This window comes from Pelmatolapia mariae, linkage group LG14 (genome assembly GCF_036321145.2).
Source record: "Pelmatolapia mariae isolate MD_Pm_ZW linkage group LG14, Pm_UMD_F_2, whole genome shotgun sequence".
NCBI classification, from domain to species: Eukaryota; Metazoa; Chordata; class Actinopteri; order Cichliformes; family Cichlidae; genus Pelmatolapia; species Pelmatolapia mariae.
In genome coordinates this window covers 9,641,981-9,662,500 of record NC_086239.1, presented here as the reverse complement: position 1 = coordinate 9,662,500, position 20,520 = coordinate 9,641,981, and the positions used below count along the sequence as shown (strand labels likewise).

Below are 20,520 nucleotides of genomic sequence, written 5' to 3'. Positions count from 1 at the left end.
ACAAACACAGTGGATAGTTCGAGCAGGTGTGTTTTATGACTGTGATTTCCTTGTTTCAGCACTGAATCAGTACACCTTTACACTGACAAATCAACAGGAAATTCTGTTATTCTCCCCCAAAACACACCAAATTTATGATTTTGGGTGCAAGCCTTGATTTGGTGAAAAAAAATAAGTTTACTACAGGTAAAGAAGCTAGTGATACAACTACATTTACACAGTTTTTCTCCATATTGATCCCTTCAGCATTTAAATCAGTCATGCAGCATGATTCACTAAGGTGCATATTAAAGAAGCAAAGGTGCCTTAAACCTGCATTCCTTCTAAAGATCAGCAGGAGGCGACTCCTCCAGTCATGAAGAGAAATCTAGTTATAGAGACATCTAAGGGAAAATGACCCTTCAGCTCCCTGTGACTTCTGCAAACACTTTCTTAATGAGCTAATAGATTTAATTACTAGTTTAGTCTTACTCAGTCCAACATAATGTTCACTTTGTCCCCATTAGACTCAAGAAAGACGAGAGAGCAGGGTATGGGCACACAGTGTCCCTCGGTTTCTCAGTCAGACCCAGAACTCGAGTCCAGTATGAAGACAGAGGCATCACAGCTGGACATTTGGCTAACACAGTGGGTTATGTAATGATTACTGGGTCCACCCACAGTTTATGGTTTCGGCCCATTTTAACCTCACATGGCAACAATAGTTGTTTTTAGGGAAATACTGCACAAGCGCACATAGCAGAAGTGAGACAATTTTCTCAACTTGTGTTAATTTATTTGGCATGTGAGGAAAAACTGGTTTTATTTGAAAGGAAACTCGAGCTCCTGAAACATCCAGCTAAACTAGAAGGAGTCTGACTTCATGAAGCCAAGCGTGGCTTTATAAACTTGTTTTTTCACATAAGCATCACTTGCACCAAAAAAAATCTTTAATCAAATCTTAAATGAAATCCTAAAATTTTGTATTTTTTTCAGAACCGCAGCACATCACTGTTCTACTAGACTACAATTGCTAGCCAAACATTTTACAGAATATTCGTTTAGCAGGCGAGCATATGCTGTACAGCTGAGAGCCGACGGCCTGGGTTCAAGTCTGAAACGTGGCCCTCCGCTCTCCTGTCAGTCTTCACTTTACCTATCCAGTAAATCCATAAAAAAAAGAAACTGTTGCACTGTCCTTAGGGAAAGACTACAAAGTATGTGTCACTGTCCAAAAATTTATGGACCCTTCTCTAACCTCTCCTTGGTCTACTCTTCCACATTTGCTTAGGGCATGAAAACTACACACATATTAGGTCTGTCAGACTTCAAGCAACAAAGATGTGCCCGCATTCTCAACTTTGAAAGCCATCTGTGCTGCTTTTGGTTATTGTGTTTTTCAATACAGAAATAAAATGTATCACGAATTTGCGCATCATTAGTAAGTAAATTGCATTTTATCCCTCAACACTTTTTTAAAATGTAATTTGCCCTGATTAATAAACCTGGCCGTGTTTGCATTATACATACATTTCAGGAAAAAAAACTATTTATATGATTTATTAAATTACATGATATAAATACAACTGTTCAGTGGTGATGGTAAGGAATTATACTGTGAATGATATACTTAAATAAATAAATTCATGAATGAGTTTTGATGGCGATGGCCCATGCTCTTGTTGTTTAGAGAGCAAAGCAGTAACAGTGGCAGTAGGAGGACAGAAGGACAAGGAGGAAGACACAGTAACAGCCGTGCCCGTAGGACAGATCCCAGCAGCACAGCAGCTGCAGGGACACACATGGGTCACAGTGCAAAGGTGAGAGGTTTAAAGGTCAAAGAGACACAAGAGAAGCAGAAACATATGGTTTAGAGACCACAGTTAGACGAGACAACAAGAAAAGTCCCTTTTTGTAATGATAAAAACACTTATAATAATATAGTACCAATACCCATTAATAACACTTCTAGTTAAACAGGCACTGAAAATACAGCAGTGATAAGTAAACATAAACTTTTTGTCTAAAACAAGAAGGAAGAAAATAAATCAATAAAATCACTCACCCCAGGAGTTTTGAGTGGTTCCTTCTTCTTCTTCTCTTTCTTCTCCTTCTTTTCTTTATTCTTGTCTTTCTTGGCTCCTGCGCCCCCAGCTGTGGCTGTGAGCTGAGCTCGCTCACGCTCCTGTGCCACCAGGCGTCGGTAGAGCTCATCACAGGGGTGATCCCAGGTGGACTGACCCGTGGAGAAGTTGAAGTAGTAGATGTCCCCTGTCACGTCCTGGCTGTGGGTAAGGAGAAAGGAAACTGGAGTCATTCACTGTTCTGTGCAAAAGTCTGGAGCCACCCCTTAGTGTTTTATAATTTTACTTTGAAGGCATCAGACATTCTTGAAATTATTTAAAATGGTCTTGTGCAACAACACCAATAATACTCATCTTACCAAACTGAAGGGATGAACCAGTGTGGACAACTAAAGCAAACCTGTTGTAGGAGGACAGGCTGGTGGTGATGGATGGCTCGTATAACCCCACCTCCTACATTTTTATGTCCATTAAGCATTACAAATGATTATTATGCTGTAACTGTCATAATAATTATTCAGGTTTAGTTAATACATTTAGTTAAAAACCATAGAATCCATTCTTACAGTTAATACCACTCATTGAGGACATCATAATGAAGCTAAATTATATAAAACACATGAGCCAAAAATCAGAAGGAAAAGCTATGTTAATCTATTACGTTAATCTATCATCTATCTACAAGTAATAATAACTGCTTTGTAAGCCATGTGTTGCTGGGTTAGAGGCATTATTTGGTCAATAGCTCTGACGTCTCCCTGGAGAATTTGGTAAGAGATGGTTGCTACACACTTTGGCCTTCAGTTGTCAACAACAGACCCTCACTTGTAATGAGCTGGAAATCACACCATAATCCACACCTTGAAAACACTTTGTAAAACACCTGAATTTGCCAGAGCATACGTGAAAAAGGACTTATATCTCTGGTGCTTGAGGTCCACTCCCTGGGTGCTTTCCCATTACTTACCAAGGCTTCCACTCAGGAGGCAAAGGGGCGACGATGCCCTCCCTTGCCAGCCACAGCAGCTCAGGCTCATTGTCGGGGTCAATGCCAATCTCTCTTGCATACTCTTGGATCTCTGATCAGAAGAAAAGACGACAAGCTGAATGTAAAGTATGCACCATCATGTAGCATAGTTTTGGAAATCTCCAGAATTGATAGCACTGCAGTTCTGGATGAGCTGTGTTAATGGAACCTGAATGCAACATGTTCCAATACATTTGTGAATAAGGTGATGATGAACACTTCAGTATAAAACAGACAATTCCAGCGGCATCGGACTAATATTAGTTCAGTGTTTAGGTGTGAATAAACACAAGTAAACCACAGTACAGTTTAAATCTCATCAACTGTGCTGTTCAATGATGCTGGGGTACCTTGTTCAGAGGGTATATAATTCTCATCGTATTCCTCTTTGAGGATCAGCTGGTTTTTTACGAGAGCAGTTGCAGTCATGGTTACTGCAGAGATAAAACACAATTCACGCACATATTATAAAACAATGGCGATACCGTTTGCATCAACGTCTCTTTTGAAAACGGCAGGTTTTGCGTTCTCGTTTAGCTAAGGGGGTAAAATTCACACATTAGCTAACTTTTGTCGCATATTTTGTTGTAAACTGACTAACAATGTTTAGCATAGAGAAAGGGGCTTCTGGACTAAAGCCACAGTCAGCATATAATCAACATATAATCCTTGCTGAGGACAGCAATTAGGGTCGGGAAGTAAAAGGAGCGAAATAAATCTAATTAATCTAACGTTAGCATCTCAGCCATTTTCAAAGTTAGCGTAACGTAAAATTCACACATTAGCTAACTTTTGTCGCATATTTTGTTGTAAACTGACTAACAACGTTTAGCATAGAGAAAGGTGCTAAGTAGTTGGAAAGCAGATTAGAGCCGAGCCGTTTACCTTCCCAACTTTAAATTAACCTCTGTGGAAGCAACGCTTAGCTGTCAGTTCTTTGACGGCGGCAATGTGCACAAAGACAGGGGAAAGATGCGAAAGTTAAACTCCTAACAACATCTCCAAGGACGCTTCCTTCGTTTCCTGTTGACGATAGAGACGTTTGAATCTCACTGGCTGAGCCACTCCAGGCGCGTTCACATGTACTCGGAAACTCAGCAATTTTCAGTATATCCAGTTTATGTGTATTACAGTACATGGTGAAATTAGACTTTAACAGAGGTTTTAACGGTGAGTATACCGTCATTTATTTCAGTTTACACATATAGACACAAAATGAAAATAAAATGTCTGAAATATATGAGTAAAATCTGTTCATATGATACGACAACGTTAATATGAAAGGTATGGTTTGCAAAATGGTTTTTAGACTTGCTATGATGTATCTCTTGGAGACTGGTACTGGCAAAAAGTATCTTCCTGTCTACCTTCCACATCTCCTTTTGTCTCTTTTGCTTCTTCTTCATCTTTATTTAACGTGCTACCCTGCTGCTCTTCTTCCTCTGCCTCATTTAACTCCTCTGCTACCTCCTCTTCTGAGCGCTCAGCAGAGTTTTCAGGACCAGGAGTGACAGCATCAGCCCCTTCCTCACTGACATGATTTCCACTGCCTCCACTTCCACTGTCCGTCAGAGGATGGACTTTAAAGTTCTGATGCTGGTCTATAAAGCTCTGAATGGTTTTTAGACTTGCTATGATGTATCTCTTGGAGACTGGTACTGGCAAGAAGACAGGAGGCCGAGCAATAAGATAAGATAAGATAAGATAAGATAAGATAAGATAAGACAAGATAAGATAAGATAAGATAAGATAGAACTTTATTAATCCCTCGGGTGGGTTCCTCTGGGAAATTCGGTTTCCAAATAGCACAGCACCGACAGAAGTTACAGAATGTGAGCAGAATACCATATATACACATATATAAATACAGAGACATATATAAATAAATATAGGTGATAGGTGATAGAGCTGAGGATACTCAGTGACCATAATGGATCAGATCAGAAATGAGTATATCAGAGGGACGGCTCAGGTTGAGCATTTTGGAAAAACAGTTACAGAACCAAAGCTATGAAGGTTTTGATATATGCAGAGGAATGACAGTGGATTTATTAGAGTTTTCAGTCAATGGAAAAAAGAGGAAGACCACAGAGATGATTGAAGGGTGTAGATAAAGAGGACACAGAGAGAGGATTGATATAAATAGAATAGAATAGAATAGAATAGCTTTTTATTGTCACTGTTACAAGAACAGTGAAAGGCAGTTTGGCATCTCTCCATGTGTGTGGAGTACACAATAGCGTAAGTATTTACACAATGACAAATTTACATTTACACAAGAAAGATATGTACAAGTTATACATACACCTGCAAACATACACGCACATACATACATATATGTATATATACATATTTGCATCCATACATGCATACACACATATTTCCACATACACGCTTACATCTATATACATACACATACATGCCATCTAACTAGCAGGTGCATTGAGAGGTGCAGTGTGATCAGTGATATTGCACACTGAGTGTGTGTAAAAAGAGAGAATGGAGGGATAGAGTGAGAAAGAGGCACATGAACCACTGTGGTGACCACTAAAGGGACCAGCCAAAAGAAGAAGACGAAGTAGCAGATTCTGTACTATGTATGTAACCATGTGTACAATATTTTGCAGTGCACCTGAAAGCACCAATAGTTGTACAGCTTCAACCTGCCCTTACTTTATTTTCCAAGGGTTTTTGGGTGTAGGTGTGTGTTGGAGGGAACAAACTTTTAAAGGGGCTCCAAGCTGAAACTTCCTAGCTCTACATTTTATTAGTAATTCTTACACAGATATGACTACCACATCCATCCTCCTCTCGCTCATTCCTCTTGTGTATTGTAGGAGTAAACTAGGACTGAAATAGCTATGTTATCCAGTTGTGTGATATTACATTTGAAGAGAAATATCTTTATGTAATATAGAATTTTCTACCATATCTGTGGTGAAGTTTAAAATCCATTCTAAATCCCCCAGTTCCCTTTTTCAACATGTGCCTTTTTAGGTCGAAGGTCATAAGGCAGCAGTTGGATCTGTTGTTAGCTCTCACACACTGGATGTGAAACCCTTTCTCTGTTCTGGAAATCACATGGCAATAATAAAACTACTCTCCCCCTGCTAATGAACAGAGATCCATAGAGGTGACGCTCGTTAACATTAATGTCACAAAACAAAGACAATCCCCCCCAAAAAGAAATCAGGTGGCAAGAAAGAAACTCCCAACCTTTTAGCACTCCATTGTGACAACTAATTCAAAGAGCTGCTGATTGTCAAACATGTGCTAAAACGGCTTTAATAGGAGCCAGTTTATTTTTACAGCAGGACAAGGCGATGTGGTTTGCAGGCGTTATTGTAGGGGGAGTTAAGTGTGAGGATCCTGTGGTTGTGTCAAATGGCACTTTTTGTCCTCTGAGCTTCTCACTCACTCCATCAAAGAGGCGTTGCCAAATGAAGCTTTTTTACAGATCCAGAGCCAGCATGTTATATCAGATGCTTGACACCTATCCCATTCAGACCTTTGTTGACTGCTGTTTACAATAAAGTAGCTCCCGCAGTATTTATTTATTTTTTACACTGTTACCAAGTAACATTTGCACAGAGGACTATAGGATTGTAAGCCTCAGAAATATCCTAGTGTAATGACTTAGAGTCTTAACCACAAGAGGGCAGAGGAGGGAGAGTACACAGCAATGTCCAGACCCCTTTCTGATAAACAGCAGCTGTATTAATACACTGAAAGGACTAAATTATTCTAAATCTTTGGCTCAACACGGTGCCAATTATCTCTCAAGTTTCCAAATACTCCCTATTCTTCAACATAGATCCTCCTTCGCTCTCTCGAGTTTTTGGCTTCAGTCATTCTGCTCTTTAGCCATGCATCGCATTAGTAAGAAAAACACGGTCACCCTCTAATGACATGTGTTCAGCAATAAATATTATGCAACAAACTCCCAGAGTATTGAGAATCCCTGGCATGCCCGGGTTCAGGGGAAATGACTTTTCTTCCCCAGCGTTTGTTTGCTTTGTCTTTGGTGTGGGTGGTTTGGTTCTAGCATCAGGGTGAATAACCTCCATGTCTTGTGCAATGGCAGCAAGAGGACCACAAACTGGCCTTGAAACTTCGATGATCAACTCAACACCTACGCACAGTCTGCACTTCTTATGCGAGGCTGCAATGCCATGTAGGTATTGAAAAAAAATAAAAATAAAAAAGCAATGACAGTCGAGTGCATGTTCACCAGGTAAGCGGAGCCAGTAAAAGTCGAGACGTCCAGATCATCGCCAAACTCTTTGCTTTCACTTTTCCATGACTTTAAAGTGTCACATGTTCCTTTTCTGCTGGAAGGTCCTAATTGTGTACAAATAATCTGTGAGCAGTCCTCAGAACAGCAAATGACTGCAGCGCCTCATAAACAGGGGAGATAATGTTCCCTATCAGAACGGCTGGCATAGGAGATGCCCTGGTGTGTCCTCGTTATTCTCTGATTACGTGAGCATTTGTCAAGCGAAAGAGTGTGTGTGTCGAGATTTACATACAGTTCTCAACTGTATATCACCATGGCTGCACTTTTCAGGTTATTCAAGTTCACTGCAGATTTTCTTGCTTTTTTGCTGTCAAGCTGTACAGCCCACAGGGCGATGCAACCTACAGTGACACTCCGTGCAGGGCTCTGGGCCAAATATCTGTATTAAAACCAAAGGGGCCTCAGCAGATGTGACATTGCAAAACTACCTACGTACAATTAAGTAGACGTGCGTATGGCCGACCTGAAGCCGCGTGTATGTGTTGGAGAAAGCCAGTGAGTGCGCCGCACTGTTGCTTACAGCTGAGATAACCTCCCCTGCTGATCAGAGAGCAGTGCTCCATCATGGAGGCAGCTGGAACAGTGACGTGACCTTTGAACCTCAGTCAGTGCCTGATCAGACGGTGGGTTTGAATGATGAAATATTTATCAACGTTCTTTGAAGAAAATGAGGCATACATTAAAACTGAATAGCCTCAAATATCTACATCACATAGGGAAATCAGGATAATTCACCTATTATATCCCCTCAAACGCTTGTCGAAATGATGATGACGACAAAGACAGGAGCTCTAAGAGGGGCATCATATCAGAACTTTCTGTTTGCATAAGAGTTCACTTATATATGCCCTGTTCGTGGAAATCTCAGCACAGGATTGAAAAAAAGCTTGTTTTGTAACTCATATGCAGCTAATGAATGTTCAAATTGTTTACTAAGCATGCATATTGTCTGACAGTGCTTTTAATAAGCTATAATGAGCTCATTTGAGCTTGGTTTTAACATTATTCTTACTCCATCAGAAGAGTTCAGTGTTGCTACACAATCTGCAACCTCAGCAGCTGAGTCGCCAGCGAGGAGTCCTGAGGTCCTATTGATATCAGTTATGACAGCAGTAATGTAGACGGACTGCTCGGTGTGGATGCTGAATCAATGTCGTGCGACGCAAGCAGTCTCAAAGGTTATTCTTCCAGATAAGAGTCATTCCTCTGATGAGATTCCTGCTCAGCAGCTCTGAGCAGCTGATATCCAGAACATTCTTATCTTATGGGTCAGGGCAAAAGCCCACAAGATCACTGCAAAGTGACAAGACAGTCCACGTACTATATTTATCCAGTTTTTATGGTAGAATTATTTTAATTGCGAGAGACAGAATATCAACCAAAAATGTAGAAAGAACACTTTACGTAAAAAGTTATACATGTATATGCCTCTGAAATTAAATAAGTAATTGATCTCCACGTAAAGCATGACTCAGTAATTGGCAGAAAAACCCTTGTTGGCGAACGCAGCAATAAGACGTTTCTTGTAAATGGTCTGCACACGTCTCAAGACAGATTTTGGTCCATTCCTCTTTACAGAAACTCTCTAAATCCTTTATGTTTCTTAGCTGCTGCTTAGTAATTCAAAACTTCAGCTCCCACCATAGATTTTCTATAGGACTGAGGTCTAGAGACTGGCTAGGCCACTCCGTGACTTTAATATGCTTCTTCTTTAGTCACTCCTTTGTTGTCTTGGTGGTACGTTTCGGGTCATCCATTACCCATCTTCAGTGTTCTGGCTGATTAAAGTCATCCAAGATTTTAATGGTCAGTGACCCCTCAGTGAGGTAAAGTCATCCTACACTCTTAGCAGAAAAACACATAATGTTTCCACTGCCGTGCTTGACTGTGGGAATGGTGTTCTCTGCATCATACTCAGCATTTCTCTTCCTCCAAACACAGGAGTGATGCCACAGAACTTGATTTTAGTTTCATCTGACCACAGCACTTTCTCCAAGGCCTTCTCTGAATCATTTAGATGTTCATTGGCAAACTTAAGACAGACATCTACATGTGTTTTCTTGAGCAGGGGGACCATGTGGGTGCTGTAAGATTTCAGTCCATCACAGCGTAGTGTATTAAAAATGGTATTCTTGGTGACTGTGGTTCCAACTGCCAGATCACTAACAAACATTACAATAAAACTTACTAAAAAAAAAAGTTTGTTAATTTGGTTGTAAATGAGCAAACTTAAAATTTAGCAGGCGTTAAAATAATTATTTTCCTCACTGTGTGCTTGTTTGGCTTTTTAAGGGCAAGGAGAAAAGACAGGAAAGCCAGGAGGAGGGGAAGAAAAAGAGTAAAAGGGCAGGTTTGAACCCAAACCTTTTCATTAGTCTGACAGCATATAGGTCACCAAATCAACCCAGTGACCTAAGGTGGCACCCAGTTCTGCCTTTTAATGTGGCTGGTGTATCAAGTGGGAGCCTGCACCAAACGATTATTTTCACTGAGGATTTTGTTTTTGTCAGAAAGTCATTGAAAGTCCATCTCACAGCTTCAGAGCTCAAGGCAGCAGCTGCAGATTGCATATATTCCAAATATATGGAATATATGCAATGACAATAAAGGGCTATTCTATTCTATTCTATTCTATAGCCTGAGTAAAGCAGTAATTTGTGACATTGCAGTGGCATAAAATACTTGGCTTTACAAATGGAAAACAATTTACCGAATTAATCTGGCACTGGTGCAGTGTTTTTATAATTAATGCATTCCAGGCTTCCATCAAAATGTTTCCCAGTGATTTGTGTTTCACCTTGACTGCTGGAATTTGCTAATTGGTGTCAGACAAATGGCAAGTGGTGATTAAAAAAGAAGAAGCTGTGAACGTGGTAGAAGTGGGCGACTCCTCTGTATTCACCGAGTCACCAGGCTCAGCTTGACTCCTTGCATACTTCAAGACATGGGGGTAGAAAAAAGACACCAAGGTGTCAAAGAATGAACAGCAAAGACAAATGAAAGTGGGGAGAAAAAAGGTTAGACTTTTAAATGAATAGAACTGCTGCTAATTGTGAAAATACACCAAAACTAATCTGGAATTTTGTTCAGGCAGAAACTCAAACACAATGTCACAAACTACACTGAGCTTCACATCAGGCCATGTGCAAACACTGTTTTCTACTACGGTATATATCAATCCAATATTTGATTACTTGAATCCTCTGTATTTCTACCTCTATGTGTGTGCAGAGCTGTGGAGAAAAAGTTGATGTTTCCAGTTTTTAAAATCATTTTAAATCCTTAATATTTTTTAAGACTTTATGAAACAAGGAACGATTCTGACATGAAAGTCTAGAGTCAAAGACTTCTACTGTCTTCATTTTGCAGACTTTATAATACTCTTCCACTAGGTAAATTATTTGGGTAGTATCCTGCTACATGTTGCTTGCTCTTATGTTGCAATCACACAGAGATTGCATTCAAAGAAACGTTCATTGATTATATAGGCTACTGGAACTTTTATTGTGCAACACTGCACCTAATAACCCAGCAACACACAAGCTTTAAATCTGCAGATGTGGCCTAGAGTATAATTCAGTTAAATTCTATTCCTTTTTTATATATAGTGCCAAATTACAGCAATAGTGACCTATTGGTGAGTCATATTGTAAGTTAAATACCCTACAATAACACAGAGAAAACCAAACGAATGACCCCTCATGAGCAAACACTTGGTGACAGTGGGAGGGAAAAACTCCCTTTTAACAGGAAGAAACCTCAAGCAGGGTGAGGCTTAGGGAGGTGCAGCCATCTGCTGGTTGGGGATGAGGGGAGGAATATAGGACAAAACACACACTGTGGGATAGAGCCAGAGATTAAAATTAAAATTAATCACAATGAATGAATGCAGTAGTGATGTATAAACACATAAAGAGCGAAGAAAAGGGGGAGTGAAGAAGAAACACTCAGTACAGCCATGAAAGCCCAGAGCAGCCTAGGCTTATCATAGTGTAACTAAGGGAGGATTCAGGGTCACCTGATCCAGCCCTAAGTATATGCTTTATCAAAGATGAATGTTTTAAGCCTAATCTTAAAAGTAGAGACGGTGTCTGTCTCCTGAATCTAAAGTGGGAGCTGGTTCCACAGAAGAGGGGCCTGAAAGCTGAAGGCTCTGCCTCCCATTCTACTTTTAAATATGCTAGGACCTACAAGTAAACCTGCAGTCTGAGAGCAAAGAGCTCTATTAGGGTGATATGGTACTATGAGGTTTTTAAGATGTAAAGGCCATAAAAAGGCCATTATTGATGTTCACTAGTGCTCGAATGAAATTCTTCAAATTCACTCTACGTGTCTCTCTATGACTTGGTATAGAAACCATCTGGGATCTCAATATTCAGATTTCAGCACATGAGCAATGAGGGGCTACTAAAATACAACTGAAATATAAAAATTATGCTCCCATCTCTTTTGACAGCAACTTCTTTTCAAATAAAAACGAAAGATATGAAAGTACTCCCAGTAGGCACATTCATGCACAGACTTAGAGACAAACCTTTGCACTATGCTCATTCCTATTCCCAAAATCACATGAAGCTACGGTGACAAAGTCCACCGGTGATAGGACAACAAACAACAGCATAGCAAACATCACTCTTTGACCTCATTAATCATCATCGCAAACACACCAGTGAGAGAATTTGTTATCTAAAATGAGTCTAAATTTTTTTAGGTTGCATGTTATGTGGTATTGCTTGTGCGTGAACGCGTGTGCATAGTTGCTGCCTGTGATTTAATGACTTTAGATTTAATATGACTGCATTTCTGAGCTGATTGCATCAAGTCACTGTCTTCTGTTTACTCATGTCTGTTTACCCTGGCAGCTTTTTTAGAAAGGAGTTGGACTGTGAATGATGTGGCTTTCCCCATTACAGAACCTGGTGTGAACTGAATGTGAAAAATGTAGAAAAATACAAGAGACTGCTGGGAAATGTGTTTACCCAGGTAACATTTTCAACCCTTGTCCTCATTTTCACCCCCCTCCCACCTTCCCACCAGCCCAATCGAGCTCTCCTCTCGTGTCACCCTTTACACCCATAATAATATTCGCACTTCCTTTCTAATTTCACAATCTTCCTGGCTCAGTCTTCACACTGAACTGGCATTTTTTTACTTTGTTTTTGTCAGCCTTTCATGTTTTTCTGCAACAATTTGGTCACAAGACAAATGAGAAAAAGTCCTCGTGAAGCAGAAAAAAGTGCTGACAGATATCCAGGAAGAAGCAGACGGATTTTTTTTTTTTTTTTAAAAAGAGAGAAAGAAAAATGTGGTAAATGGGGAGGACTGATTCACCGATACGCATATGATGCTGATAATGTATATTTGTGTGTTAATGGTGTGCGTCGATGTGTGTGTGCAGACTGATCTCCTCCCACTAGATGACCATTGAACTGTCGCCCCAGTTCTCCTGCTGATGGAGATAACAGGGGGCTGAGGTCCACCTCCACGGAGACACACAGACCTCACACCTCCACCCTCCCCCTTCTCCACATGGACTCGTCCCCCACCCAGGGACTATAAAAAGTCTGCCCCTGCTGAAGTTGTTCAGTCTCGTCCAGAACTCCACCAGGTAAGAGAAGCAACTTTCAAGCGGCTTTAGCCAGTACTCGCAGAACAGAATTGCCGGAGAGGATTAAGTGTCGGGGGAACTTTTTGTTAGATCTAACTTAAAAAACAAAGGAAAAAAAAGAAATTCCTGGAAGTAAAATTCTTAATTCTGACTTAAAGTTTTTGTATTTTTTATTTTATTAGATATAACTTTGGGATTGTGCTCTTTAGCCTGAGGTAATTTTACAGCAGTGCTTCTCCACCGAGAGCGTCTCCTGCTAATTCTATGACTGTGTTTTACAGCAAAACCTGAAACAGGATTATGTAGCATCTTAGGTCTGATCTCCTTAATCATCCTCTGTAATCTACTCAGATTACAAGTTCCTTTAATAGCTTGCTATACATTTAGTGCAAACTCATTCAGGCTAATTCAGCAATGTGTTGGGCTGTTAAGACATTCTTACTTCTAAGACTACTGAGTCTGCTTTAGGCACAGGATTCAAGCTCTGTTGGATTAATGAATTCCCACTATTCAAATGGATGTTAATTTCCTAATCATTAACTGCTTTTCTGCTCTAGACCATGACCATGAAATTTGTGGCTCTAGCTCTCACTCTTCTCCTGGCTGTCGGTGAGTACTGAACACACCCTTTCCAACCTGAGGGAAATAATTTAAAATGCAGGTGGAACTTTAGCAGGTCCACTTTACCCTTTAACAGTTTCTTCCCTCTTCGCTTGTCAAAGGCTCTCAGGCCGCCTCCCTGCAGGCTGATGCACCTTCCCAGCTGGCCCAAATCCGGTCCGCTGTGGATGTCTACCTGACTCAGGCGAAGGATGGTGCCATCAAAGCCCTGGACCAGCTTGATGACACTCCATACCAAGAGCTCAAGTAAGGATTCTCATTCTTGTCTATCAACCGCACTTTTTTGTAATTGGCGCATGCATTGCCAGGGGTTCATTTAACTTCCTGCCTTAGTCAGTTTTTACACTTTGCAGTCGACATTCGCTCTTTGGTGTGTACACTTAGCTTAACTAAAATGGCTTTGCTTTCCTATCTCTGTTCTCTCTCAGGACCACCCTGGCTCAGCGCCTGGAGGGCCTGCACACTCAGATCAAGGCTTTGCAGGCTTCTGTTTCTCCTATGACCGACAGCGTCTTTACCACAGTCTCTGAAGCCACTGCTGACTTACGTAACAGCATTGCAACTGATATCGAGGCCCTGAGAACCGAGCTGGAACCCAAACGTGCTCACCTGAGGGAAGTCATCGAGAGACACATCGAGGAATACCGCAGCCACCTCCAGCCCATCGTCAGAGAGTACCATGCCAAGCACACAGCTGAAATGGAAGAACTGAAGACAAAGCTGGAGCCCGTTATGACTGAGCTGCGTGAGAAGATTCGCACCAATGTGGAAGAGACCAAGGCTGCGCTGACACCCATTGTAGAGAGTATTCGTGCCAGGGTTGCTACACATGTGGAACAAGCAAGGGCAATGTTGGCTCCCTATGTTGAAGAATACAAGGAGCAGCTGAGGCAGGCCTACGGCCAGGCACAAAGCGTCAGAGCTGAAGACCTTACTGCCCTGAGGGAGAAGATTCATCCTCTGACCGAAGACATCAAGACAAAGCTCCAGCAAATCTTCGGAATCCTTTCTGAAACCTTCAACAAGAGCTAAATCCTCCCTACCCTGTTCTTATAACTAACCTCCCTTCCTATCATGTCTAGATCCATTCCAAATTTCTCTCGATTCCTTCTTTCTTCACAAACAGACCACTTCCCTAAAACGTAGCCTTGCTGATGAATGAAACGGCGGGACTCTCTCTTCCCCAGCTTACTTCATGCGTACATGATCAAGCACAAGCTCCCAAACACACAGACGTGTAGATACTCAGCACATAATTGCTCTATTCTTCACATTCTGTGCCCAACTTTTTGTGTAGCAATCATATGTGAATTATTGCACGTGCTCAAACTCCTGTGTAATGACGCTTGTCTGACGAAAAGTGTGCCTTGATGAAATACAGCTCAATAAACATCTGACTGTTTATACTACTCTGAAATGATCTTCTCTGATTTTTCTCTCCTATATGATATGTAAAACTTTTCCTCATCCTAGAATTCCCCAACAGTAGGATTGAACATCTACGCCTTTTTTAGGGTTATCAAAGCACATATTCAGATTCATTACAGTGTTTAGGACCTCAGTGAACCCCTAAGGTTATGTCACACAGACACACACAGCATTTTGAGAGGTCATCATTGATCAGAAAGGTCTGCTAGAGAAGAATATTAATACAATCAGTTGTACTTAGGACTGGTGTACGATAGCACATGAGACATTTCTGTCTGTGAACACCAAAAGCTGTGATTAATGACTTGATCACACAGTGACCGCTATTGACAACTTATGTCTTGTGCTTTATTGGAGAAAAGCATTCTTTCTGCTGTGTGCTGCTACCCTCCAGGCTGGATCCCTTCAACACTGTCCCATTGAGCTACACACACACACACACACACACACACACATAGAGTTCTTATATGAACAGTAGTTGTCTGGTCATCATGCAACCCAAGATGATTTGCACAACAACACTGTGAGATGAACTTTCTCCAAAATCTAAAAAAACAACAACAACATTCATCAGTGGATTCTTGACAAGAGACGACGTTTGAATATGTCAGAGTCATGCTTCTAACCAGCCTCAGAAATGCATAGCTTGGTCAGTGTTAAGGAGTAACCGCTTCGCTAATTAGTAAGGTGTTGAAAATCTGCTCCCAGAAAATACTCTGAATAATAAAAAGCAGCTCGATGATGTCCTCATCTGTCTGCACCCTGTAACACTGGGCCGATTAGGGTGTTATTAATGTGCTAAAGGTTGGTTAGGATGAGCTTCACTTATTGCTTCAGGCCATAAGAAACAATAGGTAATAGAGCAGAGATTTCTAGATGTGTGTTTGTGTGTGTGTGCACGCGCACATTTTTGCCTTAACTGTTCTCGATTAGTGTGTGTCAATGGCACCGTGAATATTGTAATGGATGAGTCCACCATGGAAGTCCCCAGTGAGAGCCTCATGGTGTATAAAACCAGCTTATTTCTCACTGCAACCAGACACTCCACAGACCTGGATGTACATCTACTGCAGCACCTGAAAACTGGAATACAAATTTTTCTTTTCAGTGCCATGTTGCTTTGCAAAACTGTGGGTGAATGTGTTGACTAGAGCTGGATGAACAGACTGGAAAAAACAAAATAACACCTCCATCTATGTTATCAATAAAAGGTGTCGAAATTATGAATGGTAAGTGTTTCGTACTCCAAGTTATCGCATCAAAGCTCATGGGCAGAATCTGTTATAACAAATATGAACAGAATTGTACTCTCTCTTCTCCTCAGGTCTTCAGCTGTCTCAGAGCTGTGATCTGTCTCTACCCTGCTGCGCAGACGAAGGGTCACTGTCGAGCACAAAGTGCCCCCAGATCAGTGGGGTCAGAGTTCAGCTGGAGATGCAGGCACTTTGGCAGCAATTTGACCAGCTGGGCACAGAGATGATTGTTACCAAAGCAGGAAGGTGATGAGAATCATCACATTTATACAAACTCCTTCTAAACATCATATCTTGTATGTTTCCTATTTGTCTTCCTGCACTACCTCTCACTAGAATCTGTTTGTCAACTTGCAGGCGGATGTTTCCGACATTCCAGGTACGGATCTCTGGGATGGATCCCTCTGCCGAATATGTTCTTCTCATGGATTTTATCCCTGTCGACAGCAAAAGATACAGGTCAGAAACACAACCTGCATAACTGTGTTTAGTGTATTTGTGATGTTTAACAGTTAACCCTTGTGTTACTTGCATGAATACAATTCTGCAAGCATCGTTGCTCTGTAAGTCCTGCTTTGAACATTTTACCCTTTTGTGTTTCAGATATGCATTCCACAGCTCATCCTGGTTAGTGGCGGGAAGAGCAGATGTCGCAGCCCCAAGCAGGATGCATTTCCACCCAGACTCACCTGCCCGTGGAGCCCAGTGGATGAAGCAGACTGTGTCCTTCGACAGCCTAAAGCTCACCAACAACCTGCTGGATGACAACGGACATGTTAGTGAATGTCTTAAACAGTGATGGGAATAACTGCGTTACAAGTAACGGCGTTACAAGTAACGGCGTTACTAACGGCGTTACTTTTTTCAGTAACGAGTAATCTAACTAATTACTATTCCTATTGTTACAACGCCGTTACCGTTACCGTAACAAGAAAATGCTATTTTTCAACAAACAGACGGCTGAAGCTGTCTTCAGCATACCGCTTCTTATATCAGTTGCACGGAAGTAGCTGTCTACGTAAGTAATCTGGGCGCTACCAGGTAAGTGCGCCCCAGGGCAGCTGTGGCTACAATGTAGCTTGCCATCACCAGTGTGTGAATGGGTGTGTGAATGGGTGGATGACTGAATGTAGTGTAAAGCGCTTTGGGGTCCTTAGGGACTAAGTAAAGCGCTATACAAATACAGGCCATTTACCATTTACAGCTTTAAGCAGCTGCGCGCACTCCCGCGGACGGCAATCATTTTCTGGCAGACGATCACTTTTTGGCACAACACCTAGAGCTAGGGGGCAAAACAATCGCATGCGTGCTGCTGTTTGACTGAGGAAGAATAAAGTAGTCGTGGTAAACCAATCACATGACCACTTCAAGATTACAAAGCAACAAGGTGATATATACCAGTTTCCTCATAAAACCAGAGTCATGGTAAACAATATATACGCGGCGTTTTTTCCTCAATAGTTTCGTCCTCGTCTAAGGACAGCGCTAGCAAGCACCCTCTGCTTATGACCAAAAAAAACAAAAAAAACCCCCAAAAACAGCCCTTTTGTGTTGGTGGAAAAATACACCATGTCGACCAATCAAAAAAAATGATATGGCAACATGACATTTGGTTGTTTAGGAAGACGGGGACGTTTTAGGCCTGAATGCGAGAGAGAGAGAGAAAGACAACATAAAGAGAGAGAGAGCGAGTTTTGAGATGTGAGAGATTTGTGACGTTTAGCGTGTTTGGAGTGTGTAGTTCATGTGCTGTCTTGTGTAGTTAGTGTGTAGTGTTGTGGATTGTTTTGTGTTGTGTGTCAGAACAATGAGGCGACTGCTGAATGAAAACAGGAGGAGTGATACACCTGCTGCTGTCAGACCTGCAGGTATCAGGCTGTGATGTTCTCCTTTATAGTGGACAAAAATTATTTTTTTGGAGTGGCACAAATAATTTGTGTGACATCTTATTTAATGCAGAACAGCTGATTGTTATATAAATAGTTTGAAATGGTTATTTTAAAAAAAGGTAAAAGGTAAATGGCTGCAAATAACTTTGTTGTTTGCAAAACTTGTACATAGGATTTTAAAATTGAAATTTATATTTGCATTTAAAGTTATGAAATATGATTCAATAAACATGTTTGTGGTTGTTAAAGTAAAAAATATAACCTTTTTTACTCGGATTTTATGTTTTGTGTCTGATTTTAGATCAATTGTGTTAATACAGTATGTCAAAATAAAAACATAACTGTAAATTCAGACAAACAAGGCAAAGTAAATAGTTTTTAAAGGTGAAATGTAGAGGGAAAATCAAAAGTAGTTAAAAATGGCCAATTATACCCTGGACCCAGAGGTTTAAACTTTTTTTTTTTTTAAAGTAACGCAACAGTTACTTTTCAAGTAATTAATTACTTTTAGAATATTGTAACTCAGTTACTAACTCAGTTACTTTTTTGAAGAAGTAACTAGTAACCATAATTAATTACTTTTTCAAAGTAACTTGCCCAACACTGGTCTTAAATGAGGAGCTATGACGCTAAACGGGTTTTTTCACTCAGAGAATTTACTGAGGAGCTGTAGTAAGGATTATTTTGAATTGTGAATCATGCAACGCTTCTCTAAAAGATTCCAATGGCGTAGGGAGTGAGGGCTTTGACTTTGAAGGCCAGAAAAAGAGATCATAGCAATGTACAACAATAAGTACTAAGCTATTTGTGTTTTCTCCTGTCCCCCCACTTCCAGATGATACTGAACTCCATGCATCGCTATCAACCCCGCTTCCATGTGGTGTATGTGGATCCAGCGCCGAACAGCCACTTGAATGCATACAAGAACTTCTGCTCTTTCTCGTTCCCTGAGACACGCTTCATGGCTGTAACTGCTTATCAAAACCACAGGGTACAGAACTGAGTGAAACATGATGCAAGTTAAAAAAAATTAATGACATTACAATGTTTTTATCTGTTTGATTTTTGATTATTTTTTTTATTGTGCATTAAGCGATTCTTTGCTTTTCATGCCATTTATTTTACCCTCTCCTCTTAGATCACTCAGTTAAAAATTGCAAGCAACCCATTTGCTAAAGGCTTCAGGACTACAGACCCCCAGGCTTGGTGAGTGTCACACTTTCCATGCACTTCACCTAATTTAATAAACATATCTGTCCCTAGATAGGCCAGAAGAAATCACGACATGATCACACTGTTTCTTTATCACTTTTATCACTCGTTAAATAGTGATAAGGCGAAAGTCTTGATGATAGCTAATCTCTGACCTTTGTATGCAAAGAACTGACGTTCATAGATGACAGGTTATACATGTCCGGGATGAACACCTTTGCCTGCCATGTATTTAATTTGTGTGTGAGGTTAAGGTGAACATTTACCTCTCCCTCTTTCTCACTATGGTTTTGTGTGTGTGTTTGTGTGTAGGGCGGGTAATCCCAGTCCTCTAGCAGTGTGGTGTCCACCAGAGGGCAGAGCAGAATCTCAAATCGACAAATCTGGAGAGCAAATAAACTGTGAATCAAAGACTTCAACCAGTCAGTATCTTTGTTTTTTTTTAAACAGTGTTATATGTGGTTATAGTCTTTTTAGCTCATGGAATAAAGAAATTTTAACTAGTGGATACCTGTTTGAATTCATCCTACTTAATGAAACTGTACGGAGAAGGATTATTTAAGGAAAAGATTGTAAAAACGCAGCCTGTTTCGTGCTTTATTTGCCCACCAGTCCTGCGGTGTTTTAAAACTGGATAGGAACAACCAGATTATTTAAATAAGCTTTTGGCAAATGATTTATATTTATTAGACAGCAGGTTTGGTCTAAATGTTCTTCAGTACCTTTCTAAAGATTTTTCTTCTCCATCTTCAGGGCAGGAGGGCCTGGACCCGCTGATGATGGAGCAGTGTGAACTGTTTCATCACAGTAAAGACTCCATGGGAGGTATGGAGAGGAAAGGTGGGAGCAGTTTTTTAGCACCTGCCTCCTGCCTCCATCTCCCCTCCTTCTGGGACCGTGCAGGGTCATCATGAGACCGCCAATCTGTCAAGGTTCAAAAGAAGCAAAGTGTTTTAAATGAAAAATGACCCTCCTGTTATATAATATCATGTGATAACTTCACACTGTGTTCACAGTAGTTTTCAGTAACTATTTTACAAAATAATGCCTTATGGATACTTATAATTATTTAAGTGTAACATAAAATCCAATGTCTACATGAATTGTGACAAACACTGTGAA

General features: G+C 40.8%; 3 protein-coding genes across 8 annotated transcripts in view; 2 read left to right on the top strand and 1 right to left on the bottom strand.

Moving 5' to 3' along the window:
• Window positions 1-4,132, bottom strand: part of LOC134640983 (E3 ubiquitin-protein ligase NEDD4-like) — a 30,551-nt gene extending 26,419 nt beyond the window's left edge. For all 6 annotated transcript variants that reach the window (XM_063493121.1, XM_063493124.1, XM_063493123.1 and 3 more), the window contains exons 1-4: window positions 3,976-4,132; window positions 3,441-3,524; window positions 3,031-3,142; window positions 2,045-2,264 (exon numbers count right to left, since the gene is read on the bottom strand). In XM_063493121.1, the coding sequence (XP_063349191.1) occupies window positions 2,045-2,264; window positions 3,031-3,142; window positions 3,441-3,519 (411 nt within the window). In that variant the 5' untranslated portion in view covers window positions 3,520-3,524; window positions 3,976-4,132. The remainder of the gene's footprint in view (window positions 1-2,044; window positions 2,265-3,030; window positions 3,143-3,440; window positions 3,525-3,975) is intronic.
• An 8,795-nt stretch (window positions 4,133-12,927) lies between these two features.
• On the top strand, window positions 12,928-15,033 carry apoa1b (apolipoprotein A-Ib). The gene is made up of 4 exons (XM_063493167.1): window positions 12,928-12,995; window positions 13,553-13,604; window positions 13,718-13,862; window positions 14,045-15,033. The coding sequence occupies exons 2-4, from the start codon at window positions 13,556-13,558 to the stop codon at window positions 14,646-14,648; spliced, it is 798 nt and encodes a 265-aa protein (XP_063349237.1). The 5' UTR covers window positions 12,928-12,995; window positions 13,553-13,555; the 3' UTR covers window positions 14,649-15,033.
• A 1,233-nt stretch (window positions 15,034-16,266) lies between these two features.
• LOC134641623 (T-box transcription factor TBX1-A) lies at window positions 16,267-20,312 on the top strand. The gene is made up of 8 exons (XM_063494113.1): window positions 16,267-16,273; window positions 16,369-16,543; window positions 16,655-16,756; window positions 16,901-17,072; window positions 19,022-19,177; window positions 19,325-19,392; window positions 19,711-19,820; window positions 20,152-20,312. Exons 1-8 carry the CDS (start codon window positions 16,267-16,269, stop codon window positions 20,310-20,312), a joined length of 951 nt encoding a protein of 316 aa, XP_063350183.1.
• Window positions 20,313-20,520: the final 208 nt, after the last annotated feature.